This window comes from Notamacropus eugenii, chromosome 3 (assembly GCF_028372415.1).
Source record: "Notamacropus eugenii isolate mMacEug1 chromosome 3, mMacEug1.pri_v2, whole genome shotgun sequence".
In the NCBI taxonomy this organism is placed as follows: domain Eukaryota; kingdom Metazoa; phylum Chordata; class Mammalia; order Diprotodontia; family Macropodidae; genus Notamacropus; species Notamacropus eugenii.
This window is the reverse complement of record NC_092874.1, coordinates 168,418,028-168,432,953: the sequence shown is the minus strand read 5'-3', so window position 1 is coordinate 168,432,953 and position 14,926 is coordinate 168,418,028. Positions and strand designations below refer to the sequence as shown.

General features: G+C 37.8%; 1 protein-coding gene across 5 annotated transcripts in view; it reads right to left on the bottom strand.

The window, feature by feature from the left end:
- Positions 1-1,547: 1,547 nt before the first annotated feature.
- BEND7 (BEN domain containing 7) overlaps positions 1,548-14,926 on the bottom strand; it is a 210,550-nt gene continuing 197,171 nt past the window's right edge. For 2 of the 5 annotated variants that reach the window (XM_072653272.1, XM_072653273.1), the window contains exon 9: positions 1,548-1,823. In XM_072653272.1, the coding sequence (XP_072509373.1) occupies positions 1,732-1,823 (92 nt within the window). In that variant the 3' untranslated portion in view covers positions 1,548-1,731. The remainder of the gene's footprint in view (positions 1,824-14,926) is intronic. The other 3 variants (XM_072653281.1, XM_072653279.1, XM_072653280.1) reach the window with 2 other exon arrangements.

Here is a 14,926-nt window from a genome sequence, read left to right as displayed (position 1 = left end):
AAACAAGCAACCAAGTTAAATTAAAACTACTCCTGTCCCTCGAAAGCCTCTAAAGGCAACTAAAGGCTCCAAAAGACAGCATTGCCTAACCCAAGTTATAGCCCTCATCACCTCTCCTTGATCTAATTAGTCTCGACACCTCAACTGTCTCCCTCCCCTTCACTCCCAACCCATTTTCCACTCAAGATTTTTCTAAAGCATAAATCTGACCATGTCACAGCGCCTACCCCTTTACAATGAGCTCCAGTGATTCCCTATTGCTTCTAGGATCATATACACACACACACATATACATACATACAAAACAAAGTCTAGTGCAAGTCTTGTCATTATTTCTCTGATGGCGTGGTCTTCTTCGGCAACGAAAGATGAACACACACACATATATGTGTGTGTATGTGTGTGTGTGTATACACACACACACATACACACACACACACACATATAATCTTCTCTGGCATTTAAAATTCTTCACAGCTTCATCTCTTTCTATCTTTCCAATCTTATATTTTATTCTCTTCCATAAACTCTGATCCAGCTGTCCTGGTCTATTTGCAGTCACTAACACAGGACACTGGATGTCCCATCTCAGTGCTTTCTCATTCCTGGCACACTCCCTTTCCTCTGTTCTCCAGGTTACTGGGCTTCCTTCAAAACTGAGATTAAATCCTACCTCCTTTCCTCATACTCTTCCCTGATAATGCCTCCCAATGTTAGATCACCTTCATTTATTCTGTATGTCTCTTGTACACACCTAATTTACATACTGCCTTCCCATTAGAATTCCATTCCTTGAGGATATATACTGTTTTTCCTTCTTTTTATCCTCAGAGATTAACACAGCACCTGGAACATAAGTGCTTAATAAATACTTGTTGACTGATGGATTGACTGATTGAAATGACCTATCTCTACAGAGATATTCCTAGCAACATCGTTTACAATAGTTTAAAAAAATGGAAACAAACTATGTACTTGATGATTGTGGGATGACTAAAAAAAAAAAATCATTGTACATTAATATAATGGAATATTGTATTTTAATAAATGATGAATATGAAGAATTCCAAAAATAGGGGAAACATCTGAATTTATGCAGTGTAGAAAACAGAACCAAAATCCTAAATGTATAGAACAACTTTATTACTACCTTGGTATAACTAAGCTCTCCCCAACATGTATCATGGAAGTGTCACTGCATACCTCTAAGGGAGGTAGAATAGATATCTCTAACTTCTTCTCTCCTGACTTTTCTCCAAGAGAGACTTTAATTCCTGCCAGGAGGGGAAGCAGCAGATTGGAGCCAGAACCTTGGCCACTCTGCTCTCCTCATAGAGTGGGGGTGCCAGGCTAGAATTACATCTATCTGTTCCTTCAAATACTCTTAGTCTAAGGGATGTAGTTTTTAGGTTCAAGCTAAACTTCTGATCATTGTTCACTAATGGGGAAAGGAAGACCTAAACTCATATTCAAAGCTTGACTCCCTTCCTACCATATATTATACTTGTTTTACAATGAACACTCATGGCAAGTAGCAAAGAAGCCCATTGTCTAAATCTATAGAAAAACAGAAATCAGAGAAGGTATACATAGGAGAATACATGCCAGATAATACCCCACTGGGAGGGAGATAACTCAGTTCAACCAAGAGAAGAGTCTGAGATTTTACCCAAAGGGGAAATTCCCAGAAGTATCCAATATTGTAAACTGGAAACATGATGGTGCCTGTCTCTAACCATGGTGGCTCTTTTCCAGATCTGATTCTTCCTTCAGCAGCTTGAAGTTGGTCTTGTTCATCTTCTCTTCCAAAGCTCCCAAAGTAACTGCAGGACACAAAGAGAGTAGAAAGACTGAAGGTCAAGGGCCTGAATTTCCCCTCTCTCCACTTCACTGGCTTCTCATACAGTGGAATGTTTGCATTTTGTGCCTCTCCATCAATGAGAAGAAAGTCCCACACCAAAGGGCCTTGGGACTTGGGTTACATTGGCAAAGGTAATATATACATCTTTTTCTCCTTTTAACAATCAACAAATAAAAGAAGCATGATGACATGCATAATCATTTATAATCATCTTTGTTTTATTTTCTAATACTTCTAAATAATTTATTTTATTCTTGTTTATATATTTGAATGCTTTGAATTGTTGATGGAAATTAAAATAAAATCTATTTTTAGAACTAAGAAAAAAATAGATGATGATTATTACTGCAACAATAAAAACAGAAAACCCCACACCTTTGCCACTCATCAGGTGAATGCTTTTGTCACTGAGAAACTAGATGGGGGGAAGTGACGGGAGTGGGGGGAGAGATGGCAACCTTTGATTGGTTGATGTCACTAATGGAGGGGGGTAATTCCTTCTTAGGAAACTAGCTGGTTTTCAAAGCTGAAGTCCTAGTAATTCTTGGGTACATACAGAGTAAGTGGGCCCCTATACTGTTGATATTGAGATTAAGACAGGCTCTTAACTGAACATATTAATGAGCTTCTAGGCCATGAGCTACAGAGGAGGGCATGTTGAATGAGATTTTCAGGAGTTTCAGCAATGATCTCAAGGGTAGTCAGCAGGGCCCATGGGATTTTAGAATTTAGCCAAGCTAATACATCTGACAGTACAATTGAATGATATACTGGAGGAGCAGAGATAGAGCTGAACTTGTGCCACAGATCAGAAAAGTTAGGAAATAAGTGAAAAAGACCAAAGCTTGGATGCAACAAAGAGCAAGCCAGGAGCCCTAGTCACTGTAGGAATACTGGGTATGAAACAGACTTGATTTATGCTGTGGCAAACTTAAAGATCTGTCTGGACCTTAGACAAGCTTGTGCAGACTGAAGGGCTTGAACTGCTAGAAGCAAACTCAGCTAGGCAGGGTCCAGAAAGCTCACAGGGAGAGGGCCGAGCCCATCTTAAAAGTGAAAACTGACTCTCAGAAGGCACCAAAGTTTTGCAAAGACCTCCAAGATGTATTATGCCATAACAACTCTGTGAGGTAAGTGTCTACAGGCATTGCTCCCTTTTTATGGACAAGGAAAACTAAACCTCAGAGACCACTTGCCTGTGGTCTCACAACTATCATCAGACAAGATTCAAACATGGTTGTCTTGTTATCTCAGGCTGCAGCACACTTTGCGCTAAAGAAACTGTGCTACTTCTGCGGTATAAAGATGGAAGTATAGGATTATAGAAAATTTTCCCTTTATGTTGACCCTCCTTTTAATAATAATAATGATATGATGATAACTAACATTTATATAATACTTATTGTGTTCCAAGATCTGAGCTAAGCTCTTTACAATGATTTTATTTGATCCTCACAACAACCTGGGAGGTAAATACTGTTTCATCTCTATTTTACAGAGGAGGAAATTAAGGCAAAAAGAGGGGAAGTGATCTGTCCAGGCTTTCACAACTAGTAAGTGTTGGAGGTTGGATTTGAACTTAGGCCTTCTGATTCAAGGTCCAGTGCTCTATCCACTTGGCTATCTAGCTACCTAGAGACATTGTAGGACTCTGGGAGTGTGATAATAAGAGAAAAAAGCAAAGTTCTGATTCTTCCAGCACATGTATTGCTTGGAATTTAAAGTAGCACGTATATAACCTGAGGCTAGTTACAAACCTCTGGGTTGACATAGACTATTTCAATCCTGAGGATGTGTTATAATTATCTTTCTCTGTCTTCTGTCCCCACCCAGGTTTCTCACCCTCCCATGCCAACCTCCAGTACATCTGAATTGGACTTGAACCTTCTTCTCTCTCCACTATCCCCCTGCAAGCAGTCCAGACACACAGGGCATGGAACATCGAACAGATTGATTAAGGGCCACATAAAGAATGGAGAAAGGATAATTATCTTAGTCTGATTCACCAGGGAGCAGTGATAACACACCTTCTGGCAATTGCTACCCCTCCTCTGCCCTGCCCCTGAAGGGTTCCGTCTCCCAGTCTCTATAAATCTAATGATATGAATTACTCAAATCCCTGTTTCATGACCTGCTATTGCAGATGATGGGGTTAGCTGAGAGGCAGTAACCTCTTCTTCCTCTCTGTTGTGGCCACTCCTTTTGTACTGCCATCTACTAACTCTTAGCCAATGCCGTTTTTTGCCTTTTCACCATGGCTGCCTCTGCCATTTTTCTAGCATGGTTCTGCAGCTCCCAGATTGACTTAAGAACTCCTTGTCATTTGCCCAGCAGCTACTGCTCTGTCTACTGCTGTGGGCTCATGTTCCTCATCCTTGGCATAACCTAGAAGGCTCGTTTGCATTATGGTGCTCATTTTCCCAGAAATACCTGTTCACAGCTGTTGTTATTTTTAATGGGCATGAGACCTAGGGATTTTTCTTCTGTTCCATATGTGGGAGAAACCATACCATATCACTCCAACCAACCCCCATCACACCAAACTAACCATCATAGTCATACATACCAAGCTACTAGCCCATACACACCACCACCTTACCATACCATGTCAAACAAACCAGCCTTACCACCTCCAAATACACCATAAACCACACCAACCACATACATGCCACCAGGCATACTACTTTAAAGAAAACATCCCAACTCTACCAATCAACCAACACATACCAACACACCAAATTATGTAACAACCTCAATCATAGAAATCTATTGGCCCTCAAACAATATGATCACAACATGTCTACTAACTTAACCAACCTCATACCCCAAACATCCCCAATCAAACAACCTACACACCACACTGCCATATGAAACTAAAAAACTAACACAACCACAGACATACCAAATCAAAATAACCAACCAACACATGCCACACAAAATCAACCTTTTCCAACCACATCATCTAATCAAACAACCCATAACTACCATTGACACACCACATAAAGTTGTTGTAAGAATCAAATGGAATAAAATATATAAAATGCTTTGCAAGCCTTAAAACACTATCTAGATGTCAGCTATCTTATAAATTCATGCTAGACCTAGGCCCTATGGCAGCATTCCAGTAGGAACAGAAAACATGGATGGTAGGATTGAGACTATGAAGGAATGTCAAAGCAGAGCTGATGGATTGGCCGAAAAGAGAGGTATAGGAGAAGTGTAGGTCATAGTGAGAAGGACAAATAGATTGAACAGGAATGAGGCAGAGAAAGTGAAATATAAGAGGTTACTATTAAAGATAGGGAGTTTCAGATTTCAGGGTTATGAATATAACCTTGTAATGAGTGATGATGTGACCTAAATTATGACTATGTCTCGGGGTACAGAAGGAAATAAATGGGGTAAAGATAAGATATTGATGAATTGGAAGGCCAGAGTGTATTAGGGAACATCATTGTGTACATTGAAGTTGCCAGGTGTGAACCAGAGGTTGGGGTAGAGAGGAAACTATGAGTTAAATTTGGAAGTCCTTGAGAAAGTGGGGGAAATGATTTGGAAGTCAATAGGTGAGTAAACAAGGCTCTGAACAAGGTGATACTGACAGAGAGAACCTCAAAAGAAGGAAAATTGTCAATTTGATGGTAACAGAAAGTAATCTAGAGGGCCACTTGAGGAGAAAGGGACATACGTAATCCTCCACCTGACCGAGTGTATTGGGTGTCATGACAGAAGAGGACGCCAGGGCTAAAGAGGATGGCAAGAAATGAAATGTATTATAAAAGGGGGTCAACTTTCCTTAAGAACAAGAAGATGGAAAGAGTGGAAGAAATCTAGGGTGAAAGCAAGTTTGTTAGTGGTAGAATGAGGTTTCAGAGAGCACAATTAAAGAGGAAAGTATAAGCGGATAGGAGATAGGGGAGATGAGGCAGAGCTGGATTGGAATAATAGACTAAGAAATGGTAGCAGCAGAGCCCTGACTAGCAATTATGGGCAATAAGACAAGCACCACAAAATGTGTTATGGAGACAGACACACACAAGCCATTCTAAAATCAGCTTTCAAAGGTACATTCAGGTGTGGGGGAGGGGAATCAAAAGATCCAGATGAAGAGATTACTGATCTCAGTACACAAGGTCCCTGGGAGGAGAGATCTCAGGACATGAATGGGAACAAACAAAGACCTTAGGTCTCTAGGTCACTGCTAGGGGGGATGACAGAGTATAGCTCACCCCATCCTATTTATGAACCTAGGTAGCAGGGAAGGAAGAGATAGAAGTATGCTAGCCAAAGCAAGGGAAATTTTCAGGTTGACAGGGGTCCTGCAATGACAGGAAGTGATGTCAAGCTCTTCTCTGTCCACACACCAAGAAGTATATAGTGGAAGCAGCAAAGAGTGTGGATTATGGACCTGAGTCAGTAAATACCTGGTAACTGGATCTCTGGGGGCCTGCCTAGACTCACATTCAGGGCCATTTCTTTTATCTCATCCCAAAATGAGGCACTCAGAAGATATTGGATGTCCAATGGTTATGGAGGGCTAAAGTGTGGTTGTGTTTCTCATATACGTTAGTGAACCTCAGTGAAGTAGGTATTGTCTTTACGTGTGCCAGGAGGTTCTAGAGTGAGTTAGACATTATGTGGGAAATCAAATAGTACTTTTAATGATTCCAAGCCAATCCCCGTTGTATTCACCAGTATCCTTCCAGTAATGTTATGTGGCCAAGAACCTGGGAATACAATGATATCTAAAGAATCAAAATGGCAGATGACCCGAAAGCCAATGGAGAAAATCATGGTTAGCGTTAGCTAAGTTGTAGCATATTACCAATGATGATTTGCATACATGAGATTTCACTGGGAGTTACATAAAACATTATTTGTGACATGAATGTCTGGAAAGACATTCTGGTCTCGTAATGGGAGCAAGAGACAAATGAACAGCCTAAATATCATAATAAAAAAACCCAACAATAATAAAACCTCCTAAAGAAAAGCTTATAGTGCATTGAGTAAATCCTCTATGAAGGACTTATACTTGTGAAAAGGTTGCAATCTGCACCAGTGTTAGAAGTACTCATAGCCATATTGGTTGGAGATGCATTGAACTAGTGACAATAAAGAAATGTCTTTTGAAGCATCAAACAGTTTGGCACCATTGAAAACATTATCCTGTTTCCCAAATGCAGTGCAGCTTAGTCTCCTCCTCCTATTCAATTATGAGCTCCACTTCTTATCCATCTGAAGCACTTGTCTATGATACAAATATTGGTGGATTAATTCGATGAATCACCCATTCAGCTACATGTCATGATGTGGATCAATTCGTGTTGTTCACCCACCTCGTTTTTCCAGTGTGGCTCTTTAGACCAATCTCTAACATTCCATTTCCTACAATAAGTAATCCATTACTTTATATTTTATAGGCACAGACTTTTGGCAACCTATGAAAGGAGGCCTCAAGCCAGAAAATAGAAATTAATGGATTGGAGGCTGAAGACATTGAAAAGATCATTCTGAAACAGGAGGAAATGGGAGGATTAGGGCAAAGAAGAGATTTCATGTCAAGTCTTTTATATTAAAAGTTGCTGGTGAAAACATAAAACTCCAGAGGAGGAATACCTACCCTGAATAGTACCCTCCTTACAAAAGGAGTAGGGAGAAGACACAGCAATATCTCTTTTTTTCAGTGTATCTTAATGAAAGACTATTGAATTCAATTATTAAATGTTATGGGAAAGAGAGAGTGGATAAGCTATGATTAAAAATAATAATAATAATAATCTTGGTTTATGTATGCTTTAAAGTTTGCAGTGTTTCTTTCACAATAACCCTATAAGATTTGTAGTGCATAAATTATGATTTCCATTCTACAGATAGGGAAACCGTGGCCAAAGGTATAAGTGACTTACCCATTGTCACAGCCCATAAATTGTGGAATCAGGATTCAACTCAAATCTCTCCTGACTCTAAAGTACAATATTCTTTCTACTACGCCATATTTCTTCTCTAAAGGAAGAGTTTATGGGTTGTTATTTTTTTAAGAGCAGAAAAGGAAGAACCAAGAATCATGACTAGGGGCATGAACATTTTCGAGGATAGCAGAAATGCTAAAGAATGTAACAAACTTGGGAAGATTTATATGAACTGATGCAAAGTGAAATGAATGGAACATAGAGAACAACCTACATGGTAACAGCAATATTGTAAAGATAATTAACTGAGAAAGATTCAGTAACTCTGATCAATACCATGATACACTAAGACTAGAACTCATGATGGAAAATACTATCTACCTCTATATTGAAAACGAATGGACTCAGAATGCAGATTGAAGTATATTTTTTTCCTTTATTATTCTTGCTTTCCTCCCAGAACTTATCTAATGCAAAAATATGTTTTACATAAAGGGTATCCTATGTCTTACCATATAAATGGGTAGGAAAGGAGGTGGAGAGGGGGAAGAATTTGTAACTGAAAATAAAACAATCTATAAAAAAATAAAGAATATAACAATGTAATAACAGGAAAAGAAGTGGTTAAATGGCTAAGTTATACACAATGAGAAAGAGAAGGGAAAAAGAAGAGAAAAGATAGTTGAGCTAATTGGGGTTTTTTTTTGTTATTGTTGTTCAGTTGTTTCAGTCTTTTCTTGACGCCATTTCAGGTCTTATTGGCAGAAATACTGGCATAGCTTGCCATTTTCTTCTTCAGATGAGGCACTGAGGCAAACAGGATTAACTGACTTGCCCAGGGTCACCTAGCTAATAAGTGTCTGAAGCTAGATTTGAACTCATGAAGATGAGTCTTCCTGACTTCAGGCCCAGCACTCTATCCATTTGTGAAACCTAGCTGCCTTTATTGGTTTTATATGAAATAAAATCCAATTAAATGGTTATCAAATATTTTTCATGTAAATAATAATGTAGAAAGTATTGATGGAGGAATGCTTTTAAACTAATAAAAAAAACATGCCTTATCCTTGTAGAACTTCAGTCTAATTGTCGGATACATGTGATCCTTGACTCAATGGCAATTATAGGACATGAAAAATTTGTAGATAGCTTGGAGTATTTCTATAGCTTCTTGCCATCAGTCAGTTAATGTGGGAATTTCCTGTCTGACACTACCCAGTTTGTTGCCACCAATTTCACTTGCAAATTTATTGGTTCATAGAGCTGAAAGAGTGAACACCTTTAGTTATAGGTCAAAGAACACAAATAAAACTAATTTGAAAGTCCAGAGGAAATAGAAATACCTACCAGTGAGCAACCCTTCCCAGAGGCCCATTTGGGTTTCACCACTTTGCATGTTGCCTGACTGTGTTGTTCCAGGACAGGTATCAGGGAGGACTTCTCCAAGTTAGCACTTCTAATTCTGGATCTATGATCCTATGATGACCTCATCCATTATTTCTTTGACTTTCTGTATTGCTCTGCCTCAGCAGTTTTCAAAATGTGGTCCAAGGATCCCTGAGGGTTACCAACACCTTTTCAGAAGTTCCTCGAGGTCAAAATGATTTTCATAATAGTTCCTTGACATTATTTGCCTATTAAAGTGTTGCCCCTCTTTCCAAGAACATATGTGTGCGAGGTCAGGTCATATACTTCAACCAAAATAACATATCAAAACATATTGAATGTAGAAGCAGATATGATCTAGCTGTCTTCTATTAAGTCAGACATTAAAAATATTTGCCAAAATATATAAAACAATGCTACTGCTGTCACTGATTTTTTTTTTTGGAAAATATAGTAATTTTTCATTAAAATGTTGTTAACATAGAATGGGTTTATTACCTTTTTTAAGATGAATTAATAAATACAAATTTAAATTTTTATTAGTTTCAATTTCTCACATGGTAAATATTATTAGGTGGTATAACCCCTATAGACAAAAACTCTTTGGGATCCTCATTTTTAAAAAAGTAAAGGGGTTCTGACACCAAAAGTTTGAGAACTATTGCTCTCTACCTGTAGCTCATTCCTCCTGCGCTTCTCTTCCTCTCCCAGAAGATGGCATCAGTCCTTCCCTTTCCCAAGGAACCAGGTCTCCATCACAGCTTCACTGAGAAAAATCCCTCCAGGTAGGGTCCATGGACCCCAGATTAATTAAGCATGTGTCTTGGCAGAGTGCATTTAGAGATCACAATGGCACTCCAGACCAGGGCACTTCCATTTCCGTGTACATATATTTTCATAACCTTGGGCCTCATTGAAGCAGAACCAGATCCAGGGACCAATTTTTCCATCACACTTCTGTTCAGGTCTCTGTTGTTCTTTTTATATTTGCTCCTGGTGAAGTTTACAATCTGATATCACCATTTGCCCAGTACTTGGTCAGTGTGTCTCCCATAGGTCTAGCATGGGAGTTCTTAACCTGCAGTGTGTGTGTGTGTGTGTGTGTGTGTGTGTATATACACTCATATATAGAGTCTATGAATTTGTGTATATATGTATATGCACATATATATGTGTGTGTATGTATATATTAACCTAGGGTCTATTAACTTGTTTTATTTCTAGGTGAATACACACACACACACATATATATAAAATACATGTGTGTATATACACACACACACACACACACACACACACACACATTCACCCTAAGTTCACAGAATGCGGTAAGAATATATACATACATGTTTATATATACTTATATACATACATTTGTTCATATATATAAAACTGTATTTCAACATAATTGGTTTCTTTAGTAATCCTATGTATTTTGTTTTGTTTAACAACATTATTCTTTTTTATAATTAATTTATTTTCCATTTTCAACATTCATTTCCATAAGATTTTGAGTTTAAAATTTTCTCTCCTTCCCTCCCTTCCCCCCTCCCTAAGACAGTGCACAATCTGATAGAGGCTCTGTTTATACATTCAGATTAAACATATTTTCAAGTTAGTCAGGATGTAAAGAATTAGAGCTAACGGGAGGAACCATGAGAAAAAAGAAACAAAACAGAAAAACAAAAGAAAAGAAGAGCAAATAGTATGCTTCCATCTGCATTCAGACTCCAAAGTTATTTCTCTGGATGTGGATAGCATTTTCCATCATGAGTCTCTTAGAGCTGTCTTAGATCTTTGCATTGTTGAGAAGAGCTAAGTCTATCAAAGTCAGTCATCACACAATGTGGCTGTTACTGTGTACAGTGTTCTCCTGATTCTGCTCATTTCACTCAGCATCAGTTCATGTAAGTCTTTTCAGGTTTTTCTGAAGTTCACCTGTTCATCATTTCTTATAGCACAATAGTATTCCATTACATTCATATACCACAACTTTCTCCACCATTCCCCAATTGATGGGTATTCCCTCAATTTCCGGTTCTTGGCCACCACAAAAAGAGTTGCTATAAATATTTTTGTACATGTGGGTCCCTTTCCCATTTTTATGACCTCTCTGGGATACAGCCCCTAGAAGTGATATTGTATAGATATTTATTTCTAAAATATATAGAGAACTGAGTTAAATTTACAAAAATACAAGTTATTCCCCAATTAATAAATGGTCAAAGGATATGAATAGACAGTTTTCAGAAAAAGAAATTAAAGCTATCTATAGCCATGTGAAAAAATGCTCTACATCACTATTGATTGGAGAGATGCAAATTAAAACAACTCTGAGGTACCACATCATACTTATCAGATTGGCTAACATGACAAAACAGGAAGATGATAAATGTTGGAGAAGTTGTGGGAGAGTTGAAACGCTAATTCATTGTTGGTGGAGCTGTGAGCTGATCTAACCATTCTGGAGAGCAATTGGAAACTATGCTCAAAGGGCTATAAAACTGTGCATACCCTTTGACCCAGCAATACCACCTTTAGTGCTGTATCTCAGAGATCATAAAAATAGGGAAAGGACCCACATATACAAAAATATTTATAGCAGCTCTTTTTGTGGTGGCCAAGAACTGGAATTCGAGGGAATGCCCATCAACTGGGGAATGGCTGCACAAGTTATGGTAAATGAATGTAATGAAATACTATTGTGCTACAAGAAATGACGAACAAGTGGACTTCAGAAAAACTTGGAAAGATTTACATGAACTAACGCTGAGTGAAATGAGCAGAACAAGGAGAACACTGTAGACAGTAACAGCCACAGTGTGCAAAGACTGTTTCTGATAAACTTAGCCCTACACAGCAATGCAAGGACCTAAAACATTTCCAAAGGACTCTAGATGCAAAATGCCATCTGCATCCAGAGAAAGAACCATAGAATTGGAACGCAGAATGAAGCAGACATATTTTTCTTTTGTTATGTTTGGTTTGGTTTCGTTTTTCTCATAGCTTCTCCAGTTCATTTTAATTCTTCTATGCAACATGACTAATTTGAAAATGTGTTTAATAAGAATATAGGTGAAGAACTCATATAAGATTGAAAGCTGCATGGAGGGGGAAAGAGGGAGGAGGAGAAAATTTAAAACATATGGAAGTGATTGTTGAAAACTGAAAACAAATAAATTAATAAAAAAATATTTATTGACTGAAAAAAAGAAAAGAAATTAGGCCTTTATCAGAGACAGTTTTTGCAAAAATTGTTTCCCAGCTTTCTGCTTCCCTTCTAATCTTGGTTGCATTGGCTTTATTTGTGCAAACTTTTTCAATTTAATGTAATCAAAATCACCCATTTTGCGCTTCATAATGTTCTCTATCTCGTTTGGTCATAAATTCTTTCCGTCTCCATAGACCTGACGGGTATACTATTCCTTGCTCTCCTAGTTTCCTTATAGTATCAGTCTCTTTATCTAAATCATATACTCATTTTTACTTTATCTTGACATAGAGTGTAAGATGTTGGTCCATGTCTAGTTTCTGCCATACTATTTTCCAGTTTTCCCTGCAGTTTTTGTTAAATAGTGAGTTCTTATCCCAGAAGCTGGAGTCTTTGGATTCATCAAGTAGTAGATTACTATAGTTATTATTGTGTCTTGTGTACCTAACCTATTCCACCAATCCACCATTCTATTTCTTAGCCAGTGCCACGTAGTTTTGATGATTGCTGCTTTATAATACAATTTAACATCTGGTACAGCTAGGCCACCTTCCCTTGCATTTCTTTTAATTAATTCCCTTGATATTCTGGATCTTTTGCTCTTCCTGATGAATTTTATTGTTTTTTCTAGCTCTATAAAATAATTTTTTGGTAGCTTGATTGATATGGCAATGAATGAGTAATTTAATTTAGGTAATTCTGAGACAGGATGTGTGCATGCGTGCATGTGTGCATGTGTGTGTGTGTGTATGCTCTACTTCAGCAGTTCTCAAAACACAGTCTAAGGATAACCTAGAATCCCCAACACCCTTTCAGGAGGTCCTTGAAGTCAAAGCTATTTTCATAATAATACTAAGACATTATTTACCTATTAAAATGCTTCTACCTTTTTGAAGAACATATCATGTGAGGCTGGACACACATATATTCACACACAATGTATATATATAATATGCATACATATTATATACACATATAATTTTATGGTTTTAATAATAGCATTCTGAGTAGGGGTCCATAAGCTTCCCTAGACCACCAAAGGGTTAAGCCTCGTCCTATTCTCAGTTGTTTCTCATTCCCCCATGGTTCCTCGTGGGACAGAAGGGTGGGATTATTTGAATGAAGCTGTTTTCCAGAGCACCCAAGAGAGAATAGAGGGAGACATGCACTTTCCTGTACCCCAAAGACAGAAATATTTATAGTTCCTGCTAGATACAATAATTACCATAATACATAGTGATAACAAATGCCCAAAAGATGTGCAAAAGGCAATATGAAGTCCAGGGATTGTGGGGATTGGGAAATGCTTCCTGGAGGGGATGGTCTTTGAATTAGTATTTAAGCAATGAATAGGAATTTAGCCAGCAGAAAGGTAGTGAGGACAGTCTAGGAAAGGGAAATACACAAGCAGAGGCAGGGAGAAGGGTGGGGATGTATTACTACATAGAGGCAGCTAGGTGGTACATTGGGTAGACCGCTGAACCTGGAGTCAGGAAGATTTGAGTTCAAATTCAGTCTCAGACATTCATTAGCTATATGACTTTAGGTAAGTCACAAACTCGGTCTGCTTTGGAAAAAGTATTTGTAGAGCACTACATAAATTCTAGCTATCATTAGTAGTCATTATCAGAAAGTGAGATATGTGTGCTTGTTGAAATTGTTTTGGTTTCATGGTGGGAATGAATCATAGACATACACATATATAATGTAATTAATTACCTTTTGTTTTAAAAAATCTATGGAATTAAAAACATTTTCCAAAGGTCTTAATAAAAAAAAGATAAATTAAATTTTACCCAGGATAGTTTCCATGGTATCCTGCTTTTAGACGTCCCCACTGACCTGTGTTACCTTACCAGTGCCCATTACCAATGCCCTTACCATTTCAGAAATCTATGACCCTGAAATTCACTTGTTCAGAGCAAACTAACTTGGCTTTAATTATTTAAAATTCTTGATGGTTTCTTGTCTCCTATCAAATTTATTAGAAAGTAATAGTTAATGTTTTTGTTACAGAATTTTTAAAGAACAAATTTTAATTGATTTTTTTTGTTTTATATTACTTATGTTTTCCCCATATTCTTTCACTTTTCCCTTCCCCCTCCCAGAAATCTATCTTTATTACAAAGAATGTTTTAAAGCAAAGGAAAAAGATTAAAAATTCATCAGTATGAATTAATACATTTAAAAAATCAGACATTACATGCAATATTTTACACCAGTGGAACTCTACCTCTATTTTTTCCTAAAGAAATTACTGCAGAGTCCTAGCCTGAAATTCATGTATTCATCACAATTCTAAAAGATAATGGAAATGTACTCAGTGCTGCTTAGCCCTCGACAGCAACACCAATTTGTCCTGCTTCTTTTTCTGAAAAACATTTCAATCCTCTGTTATTTTTCTGACCTGCTTAGGTTTGAGGTGAATCTCAGAATATAACTGTAAGATGCCTTGAGCTCCTAAGCACATTGGTGGTACTCCTGTGTGACAGTGATAACCCAATAATGTAAATATTGTGAGCACTGGTGCATGATGTCTCAAAATTTGGGGCCAAC